The sequence below is a fragment of the Pteropus medius genome, unplaced genomic scaffold (genome assembly GCF_902729225.1).
Source record: "Pteropus medius unplaced genomic scaffold, Ma_sr-lr_union100, whole genome shotgun sequence".
NCBI classification, from domain to species: domain Eukaryota; kingdom Metazoa; phylum Chordata; class Mammalia; order Chiroptera; family Pteropodidae; genus Pteropus; species Pteropus medius.
This window is the reverse complement of record NW_024344378.1, coordinates 35384081-35409391: the sequence shown is the minus strand read 5'-3', so window position 1 is coordinate 35409391 and position 25311 is coordinate 35384081. Positions and strand designations below refer to the sequence as shown.

At 35.5% G+C, this 25311-nt stretch overlaps 1 protein-coding gene and 1 pseudogene across 1 annotated transcript; one reads left to right on the top strand and one right to left on the bottom strand.

Moving 5' to 3' along the window:
* Window positions 1-4467: 4467 nt before the first annotated feature.
* CISD1 (CDGSH iron sulfur domain 1) lies at window positions 4468-24311 on the bottom strand. The gene is made up of 3 exons (XM_039871834.1): window positions 24129-24311; window positions 17218-17423; window positions 4468-6543 (listed from the first exon to the last, which is right to left on the bottom strand). Exons 1-3 carry the CDS (start codon window positions 24151-24153, stop codon window positions 6460-6462), a joined length of 315 nt encoding a protein of 104 aa, XP_039727768.1. The 5' UTR covers window positions 24154-24311; the 3' UTR covers window positions 4468-6459.
* LOC120610134 (uncharacterized) lies at window positions 13603-13737 on the top strand (annotated as a pseudogene).
* Window positions 24312-25311: the final 1000 nt, after the last annotated feature.

Sequence of the window (25311 nt, the reverse complement as noted above, 5' to 3'; positions counted from 1 at the left end):
ATTAGGCAATGACAATACATAATACCATTGTTTTAAATTCTTAGCTTCTCCGGTGAAGTGATCAAGTTTGAATACAAGACCTTTAAGTTTTGGCCTAAGCAATAAGGGCTTGCCTCCTCTTCCTGGGTTTAATCCTGACTTTGTCGTGCTGTCTCACCTGATGAGTCTGGGATGACGACCGGATTTCATCTTGCACATTAAAAGTCAGGAAAAAAATATTATGAATGAGATAATCTTACAGGAAGGTTCAGTGCAGACCTAACGAGTGGTGGGACCAATCAGGGCCATCTCAGAGGTGAGGGCAAGGTGGGCTGTTCCGAACTCAGTTCTCAGCTCAGAAGCTTGAAACTTGCTTGCCCTTCTTCCTCTTCAAACATTTACTCATTCTTCAGCTCTCACTGCTCTAACCTCTGGTTCTGGATTAGGATTATTATTCTTTCCTACTTGCCTCTCTCACCTGATATCTCTAATCATATTAATAATGGCCTCATTACTTGTATCTAACACTAATATTCCCCCCTACTAAGAGTTGGGGGTTAATAAACTCCATAAGGGATGTCTTGTTACTTACAGCCTGGCAAACAGTAGGTACTCAATAATTATTTGTAGACATTGCTGTAAAAAAACCCCTGTAATTTAAAAAACTGCTTCCCCCACCCCATGCAGACCTTTTTAGAAAATTGTCTTGGGAATGTTAACAAAATAAGTTTCCCAATGTTCGGTTATTTGAATTCTTTATGTAGAAAACAACTCTGAATATCTTTCTGTACTACTTTTAGCAGGGGACATAACATTAGGGTCAAAAACCAAGCTAATCTGTGTTAGGTATGAGATTCAACGATAGATGTTTAAATTCATTATCTTCAACCCTCTCAGGGTAAGTATTACATGTTTTAGAAAATAACAAAAGGGCTGTATTAGTCAGAGATCTCTAAAGTTAATAGCACAGTGTGTGTGTGTCTGTGTGTGTTGGGAGAGGGTAGGGTGAGATTTATTATAAGAAATTGGCTCATGAGATTATGAGGCTAACAAGTCTCAAGATCTGCAAGGTGACTCAGCAAGCTGGAGACCCAAGAGATCTGATGGTGTAGTCTCAGTCTGAAGACTGGCAGACTTGAAGTCTAGAAGAGTAGATGTTTTAGTTCAAAGGCAGACAGGCAGGAAGAATTTTCTCTTCCTCTGGGGCGGGGGGTGGGGGGGAGGTCAAACTTTTTATTCTCTCCAGGCCTAGTCTATCAATTTAAATGTTAATCTCATTCAAAAACATCCTCACAGATACACCTAGAATGTTTGACCATATATCTAGACACTCTGTGGCCCAGCTGACATAAAATTAACCATCACAGAGGTTCACAAAGATTTATTTCTTTAAAGTCTCAACTAATTAATGATAGAGCAGGGATTTGAACTGAAGTGTGAATTAAAAGCCCACGATTGTCACACCAGTTCTCTGCTGCTCCAAAGAGGTAATAAATGTAAGTAGAAAGCCTTCCAGATTAGCAGACACCAGAAGCTTTGGTCTTTTTCACAGTTGCTTTCTCTTCTCTCAAAGCAATGTCCACAGATTTTAAATATTCCAAGTGCCACATTTCCTTTCTCCATTATGTGCATACTAGCTTAAAACAAGCTGATCTGAATAGCAGCATTATTCATTCATTGGTTGGTTTTTATACTAGGAAGTTTAGGCACAGAAGTATTAATTAGACTAAATTACAGCAAATCTTGTCAAGATAGCTATACAGTAAATTTTCCAAATAGGCATGTTTAAAAGTCTGTAATACTGGATGTAGAGGAACAAACTTGAAAAAAAAAATCATGGTTTGGGGGTAGAACAAGACAGAAATACTTTTTGGCAATTACTTTTGTAATAGTCTTAAATTACATTCAAATCTCTTATTGATTCAAACAAGCATTTATTGAGCACCTGCTATGTAATTGTAACTGTTCTGGGTACTGAATCTATTGTAATGATCAAAATTTGAAACATTTTCTTTCTTTGGGGTTGAAAAGAGCCTGTAGCATTACCAATGACTTGGCGAACCAGATGACAAAAGCATAATGGAGTCAGAGAACTGTAAACTGAAAGCTGCTGCAAGTGACCAGACTTTGAGGGGCACGAAAGTACTTCTGGATCAGGAACTTCAGTGCATTCACTGGATGGCATTGTTAAACTAAGAATTGTAATTTATGGTTTAACAGTTTCATTATCAGAGACTCTACACTAGGTGGCGTACAGGGTCAGGATGGAAGTGGTAACCAGCCAATGTTATTTTAACTTCTGTGCTAGAAGCAGCTTCCCAAAGGATTCTACATAGAAATGGGATTAAAAGAGGAAGGGATGTGGTTGTTTAAGTGATGATCAAAATGCTCTTTGTTGGAATGTATACTGAGCTGAAGAGATGAGGAAAAGGTTCATGTGATAGCTACAGGGCAGACTGCAAGTTGCAAAGATTAAGGAAAACTGAACAATTTTAAAAATATAAAATCAATGGTGTTGAGGTGAACGCACAGCCTTATTGTCTAGAAGGAGCCTGTATCAAGAAAGTTGAGGATGAAGAAAAAGGACTGCTCTGCAGATGGGTTACATAAATGAAAGTTTACCTTTCATGGTTTGGAGAAATAAAATTAACAGATTTAGCTACATTTAATTGATGATAGAACTGTAAGAGACATCATCTCTCATAACTATCTTGTAAATGGAGTTACATGAGCTACTGTCTAAGCCAATAATGAAAATGATGGTAGGCAGTATTACCAGCAAAAAAATAACTTACTCTACCGTAATGAGCAGGTGGGCAATGTTCAAAATTATTTTAAACATAAAGCTGGGAATTGATATAACTCTGTACACTTACAAATGAAAACAACTTTTGAAATAGTGCTTGAAGTCCAGATCTTGACAGAAATTGACTTCTGTTTATCTAAGGTTGGAAGAATTACAAAGAAATAGACTATCCTCAGACATACGGGTATTACTGAAAGTGAAGAACATTGTTTACACAATGGCTAGCTGACAGCATTCTCAGCTTGGCACTCTTCTGCTCCATGTTCGACGTTGAACTGAGTTTTTTTGTGGTTCACAGACTAATGGATAACATCATATCAATACTCCTAATTTATAATATTACTTGTATTCACTAATTTACTGATTAAAATCTTATTGCCAGTCTTTCTCATTTGGCAGGATTCCTGACTTCAGTTAATAAATGCAACTCTTTTATGAAACACTTCTTCACAAATCCAGAAAAAATAAACTTCCCACAGGAAAGGCAGATGCTGTTAATAATCATCCTTTGCAAATCTCCATGTCGAGTATCTTATTTAATCCTTTGAAGTGATAGGTTGTGAAAAGATTAGGAGGGATTGGTATTATCCTTATTTGGATCCTTGATGGTAGACTGAAGTGAAAACCATTTTTTAATATTAATAACTTTGTATGTAGCTTCACTGCATTACGTTAATAATCATATATGAAGAATTTCAAATGCAAAAATTAAATATCAAAATCAATAAAACTACTAGGCTTAGTTGTTCTCAGACTTTTGAATTTCATGGAGCAGTTAAAAAAAAGTGGGGACCAATAAAAGGCTGCCAACTTTTTATTTTGCCAACGGTATTTAAAGCAACTAATACTACCATCAGTAACATTTCATAAAAGGATACTTCAATATCACAAAAGTTGGAGTAATCTTATAATAAAAATTAGAGTTGATAACCTTCTATCAATCTTATGCTTTGTGGATACTGAAAATTTAGTCTTGGCCTAGAATTTGGGAACAGTTGCCTAAAATGCCATTTAGTCCAACTACTTTAATTAAAAGACTGAGAGGTGAGTGGCCTGCCTGAAAACTGCAGGGAAAGAAAGCATAGCTGCTGACAGCTAGTATAGTAATACACCCTCACAGATACCCAAGCACTAAACATGTTGCTAATTAGGAATCTTAATTGACATTTACCTTTAAACAAAACAAAACCCAAATCCTTCAAAACTAATGCAAAATCAAATAAATCCACCTACTTTGTAGTAGAAAGACTTGGTATACATGACTGTACCTGTTAAAATTCGTCAAGGAAAATAACACCAAATCGTAAATTATATAATCTATGTAATATGACATAATCTAAACCGTGAACTTTTAATTCTCCAAAATGTTTCATTTTCAATTACATTATCTATAGAAGATGCTTAATAAATGTCTGTTGCATGAACAGATGTCACTCAAAGTCATTGCAAATCAAGTTTCTTCATAACATTAGAAACTTCTCAACCTAGTGCAAAATCTTATTTCAGAAATCACTGGAACATAATATAGAGGAAAAAAATATGATGGTGGTGTGGGGGATCTCCACTTGCCTGATTTCTCAATCAAATGAAAAAGCAATTAGAAGCTTTTGGGTGCTTAAATGAGAACAGTTAATTGTGCACTTCTGTGTGAAAACATCTCACATTAACTTAACCACACCCACTTTACTTTTAAGGTTAACTAAGTAACATGAAAGTTTTAATATCCAAAGGAACTCTAGTTCAAGAACACATAATACAATTTTAACATGATCCTAAAAAGAAATTTATCTAAATATTTTACACTATCAAAACCTATGGTAGATCCACATTTAAGGTGATCATTTCCAGTTTCACAACACACATACCCACATAATCTTATACCTCTGAAAAATAGTTCTGAAAATTGGTACTAGTTTTCCCTATAGTTAGAATTGGCACTAACTATAAAAAATGCATGAGTAATAATTTCAAATTCAAAATTTTAGTTTAGTGTAGAGTCTCTGATAATGAAACTATTAAACAGTAAAAGAATGTAAAAGAATGCCCTTTTATCAGAAACTTTGGAAATTCATAATTTTCTCTTTGAAATGGTTAATTTTTTAAAAGCATGATGCTCTCTTTTGCTGATCCATTCATACGTATTTTTAAAAAAGGAGGAAGGGCATGGAAAAAAATTCACCCTAAGAATCTGATAAAATCAGTTTGTATTATTTTAAATTTTGTACTGAAGGTGTGCTTTGAAGACACATCCAAGCAAGTCACAAGGGCTACTTAAAACCAGTATACACAAGCTGGGTGCCGACTTTATCTACCACAATACATAAAACTGTACATCACATAATACAGAATTGCCAATGTTTGGTTTCATTTATTCCTGTGACTTCCAAGGTAATTCTGGGATTTAGCAAGTTGAAGTTAGTGATTGACACCTACTATGAATTCAAATATACTAAAAGAAATGAGAAGAATGTTTACCTGTTACTTTTGTCAAATTGTTTGCCTATATTACATAATTGTCATGGTTTTTCCTTTTGACCCATAAAATCCAAAAAACTTGCTTTAAAAAATGTTAACTATTCCTGTCTTCTTTTATTGTTCCTATTTAGTTTTCATTTTTCTTTCTGAATCAGTAATGAATGTAATATTTCTGGTGTGAGTCTTTGAAGAGTAAAACATAAATACTTGTTTTCAAATTTTTGCTTTTAAGAAAAAGATCAATTTAAAAGATAAAATTCTTATTTTGTTCCCCAAAATAATTTTACTAGATTCAGTCATGTGCCTGATTATCAAGAGTGGGAAAGAAAAATGTTCTCATGCCTTTGATCTTGCCTTGTGACTACTATTTCTGTCATGATGTATGGCTTTGCGTTAGAGAGACTTGATGTAATGTGCTCCAACTCCTTCATTGTCCCAGCTTGAGTGCTTGCCATGCCTTGGACTAGAATTCTTGAACATTATATTTTAAGACATCTTTCATGACTACTCTAAATCTATTATCCCTGTGATCTAAATTTCCACTATTGATTACTTTAATGGATCAATTAAATATATTAAATATTCATGAAGATGAATACAAAGAAGTTACCGCCCCTTTATTATTGACCTGGCCCGCTTGTAAATAAGCTGAATAACATTCAAAGTTCATTTTGATTGAAAACTGGGGAAACACAGAAGCCATATTTTGTGTCATTACCACTGCCAAGAAGAAAATCAAGGTCATAACAGATTTTTCCTAGATTTTAGTAAGAGATTAATGTAGCTTAATCACACTCAACTTACTTCTAGGTTAACTAATAAAAGGTGATAATTTTTCTTGAAAGTTACAAGTATAATCTGCATATACATGATTTTGAGAATAATTTAATACATTAACTTCAACTATATTCTAATGTAATTATATTGAATGTAAAGAAACGGATCCTTACAAGAAAGACCAAAATAACCCACAGGCTATGAGGTTGGTTTAACTTTTTCCTTTTCTTTTTGTTTAAACAAATGTGCACCACAATGGTTCAACAAGTAAGGCAAATGCCATGAATATGAAAGCTGTAGTTTGCAATATACCACATCTAGAACCCAGAGGTGAATTAGACAGAACTGGTAGTCATTCTAATTAAACAATCAGGTAACATCATGACAAGTTGGTTTGCAGCATTAAAACTGTCCATTTAAGTTTATTTTTTCTTAATGATCAGAGGTCCCACGTTGTCTCCAGTTTCTTCATTGTGTTTTATGTGAGCTCCATCACAGAATGGGAACTAGGAAGAGAAAGAGAATGTAAAATGTCTAATCGTAAAATTAGTATTATGTTTGGCAGATGAAGTTCAATTCACATATATCTCTTAATACAAAATTGCATTTCCATTTGTGACATTTGATTATGTTGAAAACCTTTTCCATGTTTATGTACTAGTTTCATGTCCTTTCTAGTGAATTAGCTATGTCCATTGCCTATTTGTAAGAGCTTAAGCTCATATTTAAAATCAATTTGTATATTATTCCTCTGTTGATCATCTTTGTAGCAATTTTCCCTCCAAACCTTTATGTTGCTCATTTTTTCATACCCTTAATTTTTCCACTTTCATACAAAGAGGCCAATGTTTCCCTTTCTAACATCTTTCATGGAGACTTCCTTTTTCTAGAGATGTAGATTTCCATTCCTTTTCATGATTTCACATTTTAGATATAACTGACATTTTGGTATCCAGTAGGAGATAAAGGGACAAAACTAAAATATTAAGTGTTTCCCAGAATGTGCTCCAAAGTGCTGCAGTATATTCTGATATGGTTTCATTCTGTTTAAAAAACAAACATGGCTGTTTTGATTCACAACATACATTATTTTTAAGAGATCCTGTTATAAAAAACACTGTTTTAACTCAAAATCTCCCAAGTTGACTGAACCATGAACACTTAACTTTAATATCCATTATTATGGCATTCTATAGAGTACAATTTACAAAATGCTGTTCTAGATGTTGCTGCTTCAATACTATTAGAGGCTCTTGCTTCCAAAATTTACACATTTTCTCATAATTTTATCAACATAATTCTACATATAAAAATGCCTATTTATAGGTTCTATATTTTCATATTCATCAGCCCGCTCCACTGGGATAATTGTAAAATATGCCTAAAACTGGGCTAGTTTTCCTTCATATTACTCTTTATTAAACTTTTACTATTTATTCTTTCTATAACTTTATTAAACTTTACCTATTTATTCTTCCAGATAAACATAAGAATTTTTTTGGTAAGTCCTATTTTATTTCTGTTGGAGTTTTCATCCTCAGGTCTCATGCATGTTCTGACGAGATTTCTGCCTTATATGTTTTGTAGTTATTATAATTAGGTATATTTTCATACCTGACTACTTTTTCTGTCTCTGAGATCAATGGTTTTGCAACTATAACCTTCCTACTGTCAAATGATAAAAATAATTCAACAATGTTTTAGATGCCTCCTCAGGATTTTACACTTAGAAGTTCTAATTATCAGTAAATTATTGTTTCCTTCTATAGTTTTTCTATTTCATGTTAAACGATGATAGCTAGCACCTTTGTTTTATTTTTGGTGTCTGGAATGTACGTACACTCTAGAATTAGAGCTTCATGTTTAGTATAAGGTACACTGTTGCTTGAAGGAGCCTATTTAGAAGAGTAAAGTAACAAGTCTTGGCCTTATGAGTAAAATCGCTTTATTACTTACAGTGAAGGAAGTATAATTTTATATACATGAAACTAGATAATGATGGCATATAATCTTAAACTTTGAGATTTAAAGTGTCTAGTCTAAGATTAAAATAATATTTGGTTGATGTCAAAGAAATTCAATTTTTAATTTTACTATCTGTATCTAATTCTGAGAGGCAGTAAGTTATTTAAAAATTACAGAAAACTCAAGTTCTCAGCATATCTTATATTTCTAGGTATAAATTCTATCTTGGGGTAGATGGCAATATAAATGTAATGTATATAAAGTTTACAGTATTTCTTTTATTTTTAGGTCAATAATAATTCACAGTAAAAACAAGTCCTTGAACATGAACCCAAGCTTTCAAGTTTTTTTTTTGACAAAGTTGATAAAAGAGGCCATAAAAAAAAAATCAGGCTAAAACATATCCTACAGCAAAGAACAGGATTTCAAAGTGTCATATGTTTAATAAACACAGATCATTTTACAGTGAGAATAAAAGTTTACAGTATAAAAGACTCCATTTTTATAAACAGCCTACACAAAACATGTCACTGCAAAGTCTTATGCACACAGGTTATAAAATATATTTCTGGAAAATGAAATCTGTGTAAATTAAGAAGCCTCAAATAACTTACGATGTAGCATGTTTAACTTTTATTTCTTTTTTAATCTCATGTTAAAAATACTAGAAAACTATTTTTTCAAATTATATTTCTTCTATATATAGAATCAACAACAGGAGAGAAATCTATAGAGAAATTAAAAAAAATCTTTTAAAAGATTAAGAAAGCTATACATCAAAAATGAGAATGTACCTTTTATAACAATCTGGTTCTGCCTAAAAACTAAAAATTCACGTTTCATCATGTTCTAAAAAGTACACAAGTAAAAAATATTTCTTTAAAAAGTAGTTAGTAGTAGTCCCTGGCTATTTGTTAACACAGTTTCATGCTTTTAAAGTGTCTAAACTTTTATGCATTTAAAATATAAACTAGGTATTAAAAATCATATTTTTCAGAGGCAGATACCTTTTAATAGTACAATTATCACTTAACCACAGGAATTGACTTAAGTCAGAATCATCTCCTAAATTTCATGTAAAGATTAAGTATTCTCATTATATTTATACATGAGGGATTTTTCATTTTAAGTTATTAAACAAACATTTTATTTTCAAACAATAGCGAAAATGAGTTATTTGAAGATGACGTTAACAATTTCTTAGGAATGCTTTGTACATGTCAATGGAATACATTTACTGAAATTACTTCATGATTCTTAATATAGTATAAATGAATGGTAATTATTTGGCATTAAAATTTAAATAGTGAAGAACTGGGGGAAAAATAGTGTAGATGACAGAAGCTCTGTTCAACTCTCTGGCAACCAAATCAAAGTTTTGACAGAAACAAGGAGCAAACAGCAAGGAAAAATCGCCTGTGATCTAGATGAACAAGCCATACAACTAGGATGAAATCTAAGAAATCACCCTGCAATAGCAGACAGGCGAGGACACGAGGCTGCCCGGTACCGAGCAGCTGAGTGGGATGGAGGTTGCAGCAGCAGCAGCTGCAGATGCCTCTTAACTGGGCCGTGTCTGTGAGCAGACTTTCACAGTGATGGACCTGCTCACTTTGAGCATGAGTGCCGGTTCAGCTGCGCAGGGACTTACAGAGGGACACTGAGTTGTCAGAGTGAGGCCCTAGGGGAGATCGCTCTGTAGAGAAGTGCGGGCAGTATCCATTGTTCCCCTATTGAGCCACCCCCTTCCCAGTGTGCAGACACAGCCCCGCCATAGCGGAGACCTCATCAAACTGGATAACAGAGGTCGCTCCACCCAGAGGATTCCCAGAAACTCCACCTCCCCCAACTCATAGTCCCACCCAAACCACATCCAGGTGTATCCTTGGCAAATCAGGTGCTCCTTGCTGAGCAGTGCCTAGACTCACACTTGTGGCAGCTGGCCTCGGTTTCTGGTGGGGCCTTTGAGGCAACTATAAGCACAGCATCTGTGGATTGCTTACTGAATGGTGGCCCCAGAGGGGTAGAGGCTTGGGCTAAATTTGGCGAGCAGCTGAACCCCTCAGGACTGTGCCACTGGACACCTACTACACAAATCCACACTAATAAGACCAGGAGACTTAGGAGTTTTGCTTAGTACATAGAAACAGACAGAAAGGCAGCCAAAATGGGAAGACAAGGAAGCAGAAACCATATGAGAGAACAGAACAGAGATCCAGAAATAATGGAGCCAAGCAATCTAACAGATGCAGAGTTCAAAACTCTGGTTATAAAGATGTTCAATGAACTTAGGGGAAGTGTAGATGAATTCAGGGAGAACTTCAACAAAGAGATAAAAAACATAAAAATGGAAATTACAGAAGAAAACCAGTCAGAAATGAAGAACACATTAGCTGAGATGACAAGTATATTAAATGGAATAAACATAGTCAATAAAGAAGAGGATCAAATGACCTATATAGAGGATGGGAAAGCCAAGGACACTCAATCAGAATGGCAAGAAAAAAGAAGCCAAGAATATAATAATTTAAGGAGCCTATGGGACACTATTAAAGGTAAAAATATTTGTGTCATTGGGGTACCAGAAGGAAAACAACATGTTGAACAGCTATTTGTTGAAATAATGATGGAACACTTCCCTCACCTGGTGAAGGAAATAGACGTACAACCCCAGGAAGCTCAGAGAGTCCCCAAAACCGGGAACCCAAAGAGACCCACACCAAGACACATCATAATTAAAATGCCAAAGGTTAAATAAAAGAGAGAATCTTAAAAGCAGCAAGAGATAAGCAGATAGTTACTTACAAGGAAGCGCCCATAAGACTGGCAGCTGATTTCTCAAAAGAAACTATGCAGGACAGAAGGGCTTGGCACAAAATATTCGATGTGATAAAAATCCAGGATCTACAACCAAAGATACTTTATCCAGCAAAGCTATCATTTTGAGTTGAAGGACAGATAAAGAGCTTCCCAGACAAAAATAAGCTAAAGGAATTTATCATCACTAAGCCAGTATTACAGGAAATGTTGGAGGGACTTCTTTAAGAGGAAAAAATATGTATCAAAAACAGGAATAAAGAATAGTAACAACTACATTCCTATCAACAAGTATCTCAAATGGAAAAGAGTTAAATGCTCCAACCAAAAGACAGAGTGGCTGAATGGATAAGAAAATAAGATCTCTACATATGCTGCCTACAAGAGACTCACTTCGGATTAAAAGACACACACAGACTAACAGGAAGGGGATGGAAAAAGATATTGCTTTGACGGACCTAGAGGGTATTGTGCTGAATGAAATGGGTCACATGATTCACATACATGTGGAATCCAAAGTGTAAACACATAGATAGAGAATATTTAAAGGGATACTAGATGGGAGGGGGAAAAAAGGCAAAAGGGTATAAGAGGTACAAATGGATAGTTGCAGAATAGACATGGAGATGTGGAGTGTAGCATGGGGAAGATGGTTAATAATGTTGGAATTAATATGTAAAGGGGAAAAGTGGTACTAGATTTAGTGAGGTGATCACTTTTAGAGTTATGTGGATCTCTGATCAATACGCTATACAACTGAAACTGGTATATTATTGTATGCCAACTATAATTGAAAGAACTCTCTGAATTGTACAATGTAAATACAAGGAAGTAATTGTCTTTCGATGAGACAAAAGAGTTTAAAAATTCACAGTAAATTACATAACAATAATTATGTTTTCAGAAAGTATCATTTTATTTTTAACCTAATTTTATGCAGGATAAAATGAATGATAAATGCTTTCAAACATAATCTAGAAAGCATGGTAGTTTTTGCATTAAATAATAATGTAAAATGAAAAAAATAATGTAATAATGAAAATTTTATTAACCCTCTTCCATTTAAAATTTTAAAATTTGTTAAATTGGTCAAGCCAAGAGCTGAAACTACAAAAACACAAAGGGTATATTTAATTTAGGTCAAGTAGTACCAATATTTAATACTAAAAAGATCAAATAATTGATGAAAAGAAGTTTAGCTCATAGTTGATTATAAAATTTGTTCTAAGATGCCTGTATTTGTTTATTAACACATCCCAGAGAAAAGTGTGTGAATTACATTGGCTGAATTTCCTGTATGTCCAGAAAATATCCTATTATGTTTGTTAACCCAATGAAAAAAACTATGAATCTCAAATATCTTTAAAACTTGGTAAGACAGGGTTATGGAGAAGAGGGAATAAATGCTTGTGGAGAAAAGAAAACACCAGGATTCTTTCCCTCCACTTGGAAAGCTAACGGCGTTATCAGGGTCTTCATAAAAAACATAAAATGTGTTTCTTTTTAATGGCCTATGGCTCAAGTTATGATGGCTCAAGTTATGGTTGTTTCTGTTTTCTGTTTTTAGATAGAAATAAATATACACTCCTTCTTGACTCATCTCTTCTATATCCAAGAACTGAAAAAATTTTATCTTCCTTCTCCAAACTTTGTATTTTTAATGAGAGTACGGATTGTATTTCCCAAAGAAGTTGCCTGAGGCCGTTCTGGCTCACTACAATAAACTGCTGAGAAACATGACTGCTTTGGTTGAAAGAAAAAAACAATGAGATCTTTGAAACTTCCTGGGAGAATATAACATTTTATACCGTTCTTATGTGCTCACTTTAGTCAAACATTAAGATAGTAGATACAATAGGAAAATGTATAAACAGATATTAAGATTTTCTAAGATTGTCCTTATGTGGATTGACCAAAATTCAGAATGTTTCTATGAATAAATGGATTCAGTGCAACCCATCTCTAAACCATGAATAGGATGGAGACTTTCTATAATAGACACACATACCAAAACAAAAACAAGCCCACCACTAACAAAACACCCCCAACTCAATTTCTGAAACTGTAAATGAAAGGAAATGATTCTACATAGTATGTCCAGTTGCATTTCCTTTCAATTTCAGCTGAACTCCTGATGTTAACTAGCATGCCTTTCCTATTTATTTCTTAGTCTGCATTCTTCTGCTGTCCTTGTTCAAACTGCTGCCTCCCAGATGACCATACAACTGAGCCAACGATGTGACCTACCTGAGGTAAGTGGGAGTGGGACAGGAATCTAGCAAGACTATGTTGCATACTCTGCCTTCTTACATCAACATTCCCTCATCCTGTTTCCAAAGTAAGACTATCTCTTCTTTTTAAGGCTGAGTTTCACGTCTGTGCTCTTAGCCTCATTTCGTTCCACCCTCTTTCAAGACACCACTGCCTGTAGTCGCTTTAATCATTTCCTCCCTACTGGCTTTTTTCATTCTCACTTCGCATATGGATAACGCTTTTGTAAAATGTTACAAAACAGGCCAGTTTTTGAAACAGCAGAGGGCATACCAATCCTGGGGGGAAGACAAGAGGAATGAGGTGTGTTAAAAAAATGTAATTTCTGCACACTACTAAGAGATCTGATTCATTAGATCTGGGAAAACTGTTCATGTTAGATGCACATAACAAACCAGTGATTGTACCTAAGAATGAATTAGGATGCTGCAAGTGTATAATAGTCAGCCCAATAAATTTTAAAAAATCCACATAAACACAAAAACAAAACTACTAATTCACAAAGATATATGGTCTACGGCCATGCTACCCTGAACAAGCCCGATCCCGTCTGATCTCGATCCCGTCTGATCTCGGAAGTGAAGCAGGGTCGGGCCTGGTTAGTACTTAGATGAGAGACTACCTAAGAAGACCAGGTACTATAGGCATAAAAAAAAAAAAAAAAAAAAGGGATTGTAAACTGACAAGGTCCTTGCAATCTGTGAGGTCAACCAAGGTTTGCCTTGCTTAAAAAAATTTAAAATAAATAAATAAATAAATTCTAAAAACAAAAAGATATATGTACCCCTATGTTTACTGTGGCATTATTTACAATAGCCTAGATCTGGGAACACCTAAGTGTCCATGGATGAAATGTGATATATACACAAACAGTGGAATATTATTCAGCCATAAAAAGAAAATCCTAAAAAAAATGAATTAGGATGAAATTAAAGTTTATATGCATATAACTTATTTTGAAATAGATAAAAGAAGCATTTAAGTTTTATTATAAACCCAACTAGTTTGTGTAAGGAAAAAATACTGAATATAAACTCAATACAGTTTTCTAATCAAAGGTGTTAATTACAAGTCTTCTGTGCATTGACACCAAAATGTGTGACTTGGCACCGGTGTGATAACCTTAGGAACCTCAGAATGTGGAGAGCTTCCAAAGATGCCTGAAGAATAACAACATCTATTAACTTGAATATTCAAACTGAATTCTTAATTTATTCATGAGGGAATAAAAAGTACCCAAGAATCAGTGAAAATTCAGAACTGACAAATCCTAGATACAAAGATCACTAATGACATCAAAGATAAATCAATTAAAAAAAGACATTGAGGAAAAATTGAAAATAAAATTAGTGGTCTGGCATTCCTGGCATTCCCTTCCTTAAAGTCTACCTATGAGAAATGATAATCCCTAATTTAACCATCTGGACACTCTAACATGTATTATGCCAGAATCCTGGAATGGTTTTTTGAACTATAAAATCTAATAAACATTTAAATCAGTAGCTTCTGTCCATTTGTGATTCTTCCTGAAATAATTGAGATCTTAGTCCATGAAAGTCCATATTTGCTTTACTGACCCTTTATCCTCTGGGAAAACCCACCCAAAGTAAACACCTTTTACGTGACCTCGAAGCTAAGCTTTGGAGTTCACTAAAGCTGTTATCTTACTTTTTTTCCATTCACTGTCACATTTACTGAAATTCTTACATATACTCAGAATTCTAGCATTTCTTTATTAGTAATTCGCACTTCAACCCACTTGAATACAGTTTCTATTCTAACTATTCTGTTGAAATAACACCAAAATATCAATTGACTAATTGTTTAATCCAATGGTGTAATTACAACAGTCTATTCACCTGGTTGATTTTGCAAAAGCCGATATTCACAACAAAATCTTTGAAACTTTCCCCCTTTCCACTGTGAATCCATGATATTCTTTTCTTCTAACTCCAACCCATTTTATCTCCTTTTTTGGCTCTTACTCTTCTTTCCAAAATGCAGAAAATTCTCTAAGAGTTCATACTTAGCCCTTGATTTTTATCTGTATCAAGGATCTGTTGTTGGTTGCATTCCTATGCTTGACTCATCCGTTTTGCTGATCTCTATCTCTAACCCTGATGTCTCAGTTTAGTTCATTTCAGATTGTCAGCTGTACATTTCCATTCAAATGTCACCTTTAAGTCACTCTTTGGACTTGAACTCCCCATCACTGTCCTAGGAAATCAACTTTTCGTCCTGAATTCCTTATTTCTGTTAATGGGACTACCTCTTCTAATCAATCCTACAGGCTTATATACTTCAGTGAGTTTTAGTTTTTTCTCCCCAGTCTTCCACATATATAGGTCATTGCATTTGACCGATCCTTCCCTCAAAATGTTTCATGTATCTATCCATTTTTTTCCATTCCAACAGTTGGCATCCTAATATAAATATCAAAACTTTATGTCTGGAATCGCCGACAAGGAGTTCCCCCACGTCTGGAGGCACGAGCTCCTCATACTGGTATACTCAAGATTCTCCTCAATTTGGACTTATTCCTGCGGGGAGGGGAGGCAAGGACCAGACTGCATTCTTCATTGATCCTACCTTTGCTCATAGGAGTCCTTTCCAACAGATTTTTGAGAAAGAGTCCCCAATACTTGCTAGTTTATTCAAATGCCACCAATCTTCCTGGGGAAGTTTAACTCCTTGTACAACACTGTCTTCCCAGGAAATTCCAGCCTACAATATAAGCTCTTTCATTTATTTAAAGCGCTGAGACTGCAATCACTACATACACCTATGATACCTGCTGTTTTACTATTTAACTTTTCTCATGCACGTATATATAGTACACACTAAATGAACAATTTAAAATTACAACTTGGACCTAGGAATTCCCTAAAGATATTACTTTCTATATTTTGGTGAGCAACAAGAGAATGAAACTCATTGTAGGCATAATTTTTAAAAACGAACCAGCTTGTCTATAGAATATTATTGAGGATTATTTTCTAGCAACACCACTAGTACTTATGAACAATCTCACATTCCAAATGCACAGTGCTCTTAAGGCACAATTTGCTGTAATGGTACTATTAATTTTTGGTTCATATTCCATATGTTCAACAAGTATTTTTCAGATATAATGACATAATCTAAGCACTATATCACTGGATTATTCAACATCAATATATTGGGAGAAAGAGGTTAGTGGAATACACTTTCCAGTACCTACTATGTGACTTCTTCCTTATTTGTGATATATGATTTGTGATAATGGCTCTCCAATGTAGGAAGAGGTCCCTGACATAATGTGCTTTCAGAAAAAGATACAACATTTTTATTGTCCATTTTCTTAGGTCTTTACAATGTGATCTGTAGTGACATCTATTTTATTTAAATGTTTATAGTAGCACCACATACAGTATTTCTTATAATATATCGGAAATTCTGAAGTCATTCAATGTTATGAAGCTTTTCAAGATGACCTTAAGAGAGCATTTTACCATCTTTAGATCACTAGCTGTCATCACTAAAAAAAAAAAAAAAAAAAAAGCTGCAGGTATCCCAGATGACACTTCCAAACAGAACTTGATGAAATGCAATTCTCACAAAAGAAAATAAGATTTTAAGAAATCCTGTGTTAGATATTTAACTATAGGAGCTGTAGCTTAAAGAAATCTTAGGATGCAGGGTAAATATGTTTACCAGATAAGAAATTTTCAAGGCTGATTTTCCAAAACGTTCTCTTGAAAGTTCCAAAAATTGTCCCAGAACCCAGGAGCTTGAAAGCACAAGAAAAGAATTTCTCTCTGTGCTTAGGCTGTATGCTTTTCCTAGGATAGTGGCGGCTAAGATCCACTCAAGCAGGAAATCCTAAGAGTAAATAAAGGGATTTCTCTCTCTTGTTTGGCTAAGAATATGGTTATATTTACCTGAACTCAATGACAGTATGATTTAATTTTACTGCACAGTGGATATATATTTTAGTAAATATATTCCTGAAGAGTACATGGAAAACAAGAGAAGAGAATGCATTAAAAAAGAAAAAGACATAACATTATCTGGTGATATAAGTTTGATAGAATAGTTTAAAAAGAAATGTTAAAGATGGTCTTTCTATTAGGACTTGTTTTCCTCACCTTTTTGGACCTCCAACAACGGCAGTACACAGCTTTATCTCCCAAATCCTCCATGTCAAAAGCATGTACGACCTTGGGGTTGTCTTTCTGAATGTGAAGGTTAACCATAGATTTGTTGCGATGATCTTTACCATAAAATCTTTTGTAAGCTAGATAACCAACTGCAGCTGTCCCAGCAGCAATGGTAACTGCTGCAATCCATTCAACTAGAGCAGGGAAGGAAAACAGGAGTTATTATCAAAACCAAAATATATGCTAATAATCTAACATGACTGTTCATGAAATCAGTATTTGAGTATTAAGCATCCCAACAGCCCAAGATTTTTAATAATAGCAGAATGATCAGAACACATTGGTTTAACACTCCTTTGTTAAGACCTTCCCTAGACTTTACTCAGGCAATTGTGTATTTTTTATTGAGTAATCATAGCTAAATTAAGATACAAGAGAGAAACTCAAAAATTATTTTACAGGTGGAAAAGGGAAAATAAAGCTTAATAATCTTTTAAAATTATTCATAAAAAGATTTATAATAACATGAACCTGCAGGTACCTATTGCTTAAAATAAAGATACATAAAAAAATTCATATTACACGTAAGACCTCCCCCGCTTGAAAAAAAAAATCAGGAGGTGATTATGTTACCAAAATGACTCATCAGAATTCATTTAAATAGTAGGTCCTTTAGTGGTTTTAAAACACATAACTAGAAACAGAATTGGTATCCAAAGAAAAAGAAAAGGACAAATAAGACAAAATCAGGTTTAATATTAAACATTCAAAGGAATATATCCAGCAGGATTATAGGCTTCAAAATCATTCAAAAGATTTTTTTTTTTAATTTTCAAAGTGCTTTCTCATTAAAATAAAAATCAGAATGTACTAATTTCTTATTTTATAGAAAACATGACTATAATTGAATTATAGTCATGTTTTCTATGAAATTATATTCTCATGACTATTATATTCTCATTTAATAAACTGTAAATTTCCATTATCCATCAGTGGATGATTATCTGGATTCCCTACAAACTTCATTTTAAATTTAATGATACTTTTCTACTAATCATTTGCTTAACAGGCCATCTATTATTTATCCATTTCACGTAGCTTTTCAAGGAGCCCTTAGAAACCCAAGCACTTAACATCTACCCCAGTTCCAGAGAATGTTGGAGAGAAGAAAGTTCTGCATAGTCTGGTTAGCCTCAGCCTCAGAGGAGAGTTGTCTATTCTCAGCATGGAGTGGACTGCAGGAAGAAGTTGAACAGGGGTCAGAATAAACACACAGGACTGCTTCCCAGCACATGCTGAGTCAGATCTTCACAGTGTTTGAAATAAATTCCCAGACTATCAAATAAAGCCCTAGAGAGATAAGTACAAAAAACACATACCAAGGCCAAATAAAAACATATAATGAATAAGTAACTGCATGGCTTATTTGCACTATTGAGTCACATTTCTTATTGCACTAATATGATTAATTACCTACCTAATAGTGCCTTAAATAAAATTGGAGCTCATTCCTGCAAAACTCTAATGGAAAGGAACAACCATTCTCACACTTAGTTCCTTTTATCTTGGCCTTTTGTCTAGCTTATTTAATAATTTAGTTTTTAACAAGTGTTTCTCATTAGCATGTTCCTTGGATTCTATTTCAACCACAGTGTTTTTCTCTACAAAGTAATTTAATTTGTTTTCCTTCCCCTAACATTTCCATTCCTCCTTGCTACAATTCCCTAAAATTAACATTAACATATGTTCTTCCTAGGTGCTGCATGACTAAGAGAAAAAGTTAATAAGTCATTTGACAGCTTCAAACCTTTGGCCTCATTGAAGGTTCCATGGTACGTATGTGTTACCCTGTGGCAATTCCAAGCAGGGCTGAAACTCTGCTCTGATTTCTAGCTTGATTCATGATCTTCCTTTTTGATGCATTATTTACCATGTAACTCCCTTGAGAAAATATTCTATGTCAGGAGCTACGGTAATCCACTTCTTCACTAATGGAAAACCACTCTGAATAGTTAACATACCTATCACAAAATGGGCTAAAATATTGCTTTGTATAGTATACTTTCGATTATGTTTGCTGAATGTTATCTTTAGAATAAATTTAAAAGTGGAAATATTCCAAAAGACTAAAATAACACGATTTCCTAAATGCTGTTGATCTTTGTTACACCTTACTTTTTAGGTGAATTATGAAGTAATCTCTAACAGATTTGTTTTACATATTACAAAAAAAGCCTTAGGTCCAAAGAATAGCTTCGATTGGCTAGTATTAATTTATCTCACAGTATAAAAAAAATCCAATTGGAATTTCTACCTGAAACTCATAATAGGCCAGAAGAATCTCTCTTAGCCTTTAAAACATCCTCCTATTCTCTTTTCTCATATTGCCAACTAAATCCATATAGTGACTTATTTTTTTAAACATTTATCTCCCTGGATTTTTTGATGGTAGAAGAAATGACAGAACATAGAAAACAGGCAACAGAAAATGAAAGAAATGGGAACTAACTCTGGATATTACCCAACAGTGGCTGCCCCATGGGGGATAAAAACATGTACTTTGTGACCCTATTTCCTAGCAAGGGTCACTTATGACCCTACATAAGTGTCACATACACACAAGCATGCCAGGAAAATGGCTATGTATTTGCTCCCATCAGTTTTTTAGAATCAGACCTAGAGAAGGTCTTGAGCATTTCCATTTCTTCCTTTTCTCCCTTCTCAAATTCTAATTCTCTAATCTCATTAGAGACAAGTATAAAAGTTCCCACCATATAAAAATGTTGCTGTTATCATTTCATTACTGCAGCCTGAATCAGCCTTTTCTGGCAAAAATCTATGGATGCCACTGTCAACTCTAGGGAAAAGGAAATTATATGAAGATACACGAGAATGATGGAATCAAAAATTAACAATTAGAATAGAAAAAGAATTATTGAAAACACGAGACAGTAAACAAAAACATTAAAACCTAAGTAACATTTAGTCCTTGGTAGTGTAAATGTCTATTAAGAATAGACACAATCTCGGAGGCAACAAGGAACTTTAACAAGACCTAATTTTTTTTAAAGATATTTCAGTTGACACCTTTCAGACACTCTAAACTGGAGTCCAGAAACATTCTGTGTATTATTTCTGCCTCTTCTGGTTTATGCTCACTTCCTTTTACTTCCTACAGACATCTCTCGAGGTACAGTATTCCTATAGTTAGACCAAGCCCCATCTTATCCAAACCCGCTTAACAATGCTATCTTCACAAATACCATTAGTAAACCAATATAAAGAACAAAATACAGGATATACATTCCTAAATAATCTCTCCCTTTCTCACTCTTCCCTTGGCTTACTACTGTATAATCTTTCATTTTCCTCAGTATTATTCAGAGATAGAGAAAATACGAACTTATTCCCAAATCCTGCACCCCTGTTTATAATCCATAGTATCCCTCTGCTTATCTCTCAGATTATTTTGCTTTAATTTACACAAAAATCTCACCCTGCTTCTTTTCCTTTAGCCCTCTTTCTGCCTCAAACTGTCCTTTCCTGCCCAGTGTCAACTGCCACAGAATCAGAATGTTCCTTTCATCTCAGAAGAGGGGGAGGGGAACTGTGTTTAAATCTTTCCCTTCCTTAGGTTTCCCCCAGATAGGTAGGGCACACCTGATATTCTCTCTCAAGGCCTAGAATACAGGGGATGTTCAATGTAAATTGAGAAAAAGAAATAATAGATTACTAATTTGAATTTGCAGATTCATCTGTCCATCCTATCATCATCACATTGCTCTTACATCAAATGCCTTATCTTTGGCCTTGTCTTATGCTATTATATCAAAGTATGGAATTTAAATACTTGCTGAGATTAAAAATAAAACTTTATTATGAAACATTTCAGACATACACAGAGAATACTATAATGAACTTCCATTTACCCAGCTCCAAGAAGTATGAACTCACCACCAATCTTGTTTCATCTATATCCCCGATCCCCCCATTACTTGTTTATAACTCATAGGAGCTATTCTCAGTCCGATCTGCACATTCCTTTTCAAAAAACCAAACTCTTAGTTACTTTAAATGACTCATTTATTGAACCCAAATAGTATTTTCATATGTTGAGGTTAAATGAATTAGAAAATTATGACAGTTTCAATAAAACAGACAAGGGTATAAAAGTAAAAAAAAAATAAAAACTTATGACATTTAGTTTTGGTTACATGCATCGTAGTGTTCACGGTTTGGAATGGCTAATAAAATGCAAGATAGATGAACGCCTATTTTGTAACCTGAAGGTGAGCAAAGTATGAAAACAAAAAGTGATTTGAGGGGATACCAGGTTATGGAAGCCCGTTTAAAATATTTGGTTAAGTTGTTGTTTTAAGATGAGGGCAAATTATGAGTGGCTTTGAGCTGAAGAAAACCCCTGTGAATGAGAGGATGAGAGCAATTGGTATTACTGAGGCAAGAGTTTAAGGAAGCAGGAGAAAAGCAACATCTGGGGGACAAAGAGAATGACCTCAATTAACCTCTTCCTTGCAAATAGAAGGGAGGGATTAAGGATGAGAGCAGATTCAGTGAGTTTTGGAGTTTATCAAGGAGCAGAATGTTTAGTAAACTTCCTAAAAGTCTTCTGTTGGGTATGAGGAGTCAACGGAGACTGGGGACGCCATAGTAGTAAAAGCCATTTAATGTTAGAAACTATAATAAACTATAATAAAATATTTGGTATCAAATAAAAAATAAGTTTGGTATATATATATCAATTATATCTCAACAAGGAAAAAAAAGTTTAGTATTATAGGCCAAAGGGTATCAAGAGCCATTTCATTGATCTCTGGATTTCAATTCTAATCACTCATCTCTATTACATCTCTCAGATTCCTGGCCTGTATAACCCACCTATTATTTTTCTTTTCAATATAAACAAAAATTCTGCATGTGTACACATACCCTTTTATTTTTTTATCTCACGTACATTGTGCTTACCGTTGTCAAATACTATTCTACACCTTTTATAATTATTAACTTATTTAACTGCAGGTCTTCTTCCCCAAAATCAAATAATCTTAATTGATTCTCAATCTATAGAAATTAGGTTTGGTTTAAAAACTGAGAGAACGATTTGAGACCTAAACATTTCACGGTGGATTCAAGACTTTCTCTATCAGTCTCTACCTTGTCAACTGCTGTATTTAAGAAAGATGGTGCTGGCAGAAAAGATTTCCAAAGGTTTTGGGCCTCTCCTCACAGTTCTCACAATAAATTTTATGCTTTTAGGTGAAACAAAAAGTAGTTACTTCTCATAACAAAGCTGAATATTTCAAGTTTAAGCTAATAATCCTCTTCACCAAGCAATTTCCTATCTCTTAGAAAATGGCTAACTAATGGGAAAGTCACCTTTGGATACCCGTATGGTTAGACTTAAAAAAAAAAACCAACAAATCTGCCTTGATTGCAAGAAAGATTAGCCTGCAGGTAGTATTAAGAAGTCCTAGGGTTCACCTATTTCACATTTCAATAGTATATTACCTAAATAAAGTTTAGTACCCATTTACACAAAGTGACTCCACTTTTTAAAGACACATTTCGGAATCTTTTCTCCCATGATCACAAAAGTGCAAATTGTCTTGCTATAAAATTACTAGTGGCTCAAGTCACATGAATACTTTATTTTACACAATAGTCTTATTCGTGAGATGTACTTTTTAAAAAAAAAAAGAAAGAAAAAAAAATCACTCCTATTTTAAATGCACCAAAGCACCTCTACTTAAAGGAGACTCAAGATGAGTGTTTTTTGAAATAATTTTTGCAAATAATCACCCCCTGTATACCTCATAGAAACTTAAAAATGTCATGAGTTGTTGCTCTCACTCTACCAGGTAACTTTTGGCAACAGAAGTGGAATTTTCCAATTTATAAAATCTATTACAAAATTAGGGCTCAAGTTAGTAGGGACCTTTTACAGAATCTGCACTCTAGATGTTAACTATTTACTAAATTAATCAATGGAGTTATTTTTAATTTCTGGATAATTTCTTTACCTTAGCTATTACAGGTAACCAAACCTTATGCTGGGCAGAGAGATCATATGATACCAGGCAGAGAGATCATATGTATCACGTAGCTGGTGCACAGTATTATATTAACAATTATACCACCACCAGGAACTGCCATGAAGTGAAGCTCATTAATTGACTTCTAAAAAGTCTCTTAATTTTAATTGGACTTTCTGTGAAGTAACGTTTCCAAACGTTAGGTATTAGCACAAGGGAAGCAAGGCTGAAAAAACTGAAGGTTCAGTAAGCTCGGGGTATGATCTCTCCTGGACTACTACCAACAAGAGCCAGATGCAGAGGCATAATAAAAATCTGGGAAAACTGAAAATCTCGGATTGGGTTTCTTCCCTTTAAAAAAAATGTGCAAAACTAAAATGTGATTAGTCATGCATCCCTTCAAGGTTGCAGGAAATCCACTTTCTGGCTCCACAGTGATTTAAACGTGAGAAGGGGGAATAGGGTTTTTGTTGTTGTTTTTCTTTTCCCTTTTCCCGAGCCCTGTAACTTAAAAACAGAGGAGTCTCAAGAGAGAACACGAAAAGGAAGCAGCGGGATCGCTGGGTTTTAGGATTTGGCTACTTAGGGGAAACGTGATCCAGATCTGCGTAGATGCCTGCATCGCCCCAAGCCAATTAAGCCTGGGGATACCACCAATCTATATCACTTTCCCCATCTGGCCCAAGGAGCCCAGAGAGCCCCCAGACCGGCCAAGAGCTTGCTCTTTTGCATCTCAAGGTTACATGACAGCGGGCGCGCGGAGCAGCGGTAACAGCCTAGAGAGGAGCTGACGAAGCTGCAACTGGTGCGCAGGCCGCCAGCCTCACCCGCTCCCAGGCCCCACTTCACCTCGTACGTTGGAAGTCAGACTCATGGCGCCGTCACTTGCAAGGCGTGTGCACAGGACACCGAACACAAACGGGCTAGCGCAGAGATATGGAGTCAAGGTGCGAAAGGCGTCCTAAGGGCATCGACTCCAAGCTGTTACCGCGCAGGCGCCGCGGCAGTCCGTAAGCACGTGTGTATTATCCACCCAAGCTAATGTTGAGCATGCGCAGAACTACGTTCCGGGCCTTAAGGAAGTGTACAGTCCGGATTTTGACAGCTGCAGGAGGTAGGAGGAGGAAGAGACCTAGAAAGTAACAACCGAGTTTGCGCAGTCTTGAGGGGCGGGGTCCTGGAGCTCATGGGCAGGGCCTTGAGAATAGGGAATCCAAGCCAGGTTTTACGTCTCTCCCAGGTGTGTGGGTATCTCCAGCAGTGGACAGGTGTTGTTAGTAGGACACAATCAGACTTCTAAGATCTTACCAAAAAATTTCTTGTTTCGTCCGGTACCTGTTTCGTCCGTCTACCTTTTACATAAAATGCCAGTGGCAGACACAGGAATCAATTTTAGAGTCCCATTCTAGAACCCCTCCTAGCTACCAGGGTACACCTCTTCTGCCTTTGACCCAGTTAGTCATCTGTCGTTGAGGACCTTGGAACCGGCACTAAGGGTCGAATGGAAGAAAGGAATAAAACAGCTTTCTTCACACACACACACACAAAGTATCCACTTAAAAAAATGAATTAAGATTACCTTCTGCAGTCTGAAATCATTATCAGTTCCAATTTTTTTTACGAGCCGTTTCGAGGCACCAATTTAGGGAAAGTGAATAGGATTAACTTGAAGGGTGTTTTGAAGGTGCTTCTAAAGGAGCTGCCTGTTTTTACTCCTATCGTTTGTGTGTGGGGTGAGAGTTGGAGAGAGTTGATTGCAGTTAAGGGGTCCCCCCCCCACCCAAGCCATCCTTGGCACTGCTGCTGTCTCTTAACCGTCCTAACACTTGACTGACCGTTCCTCAGAAATGGAAGCCCCGGGGCCTTTGAGCCGACGCCGGGAAGCGCTGAAACGCGCACTGAGTGAATGAAGGCACAACAGCATTGATGGCCTCGTAACGCGGGCCCCGGGTGGGGGTGTGAAAGTCTCAGAGTGTGCGCGCCGGAACCAGGTGGCTGTCAGCTGGCGCGGGTCTCCCAGTGTCCCCGCCCC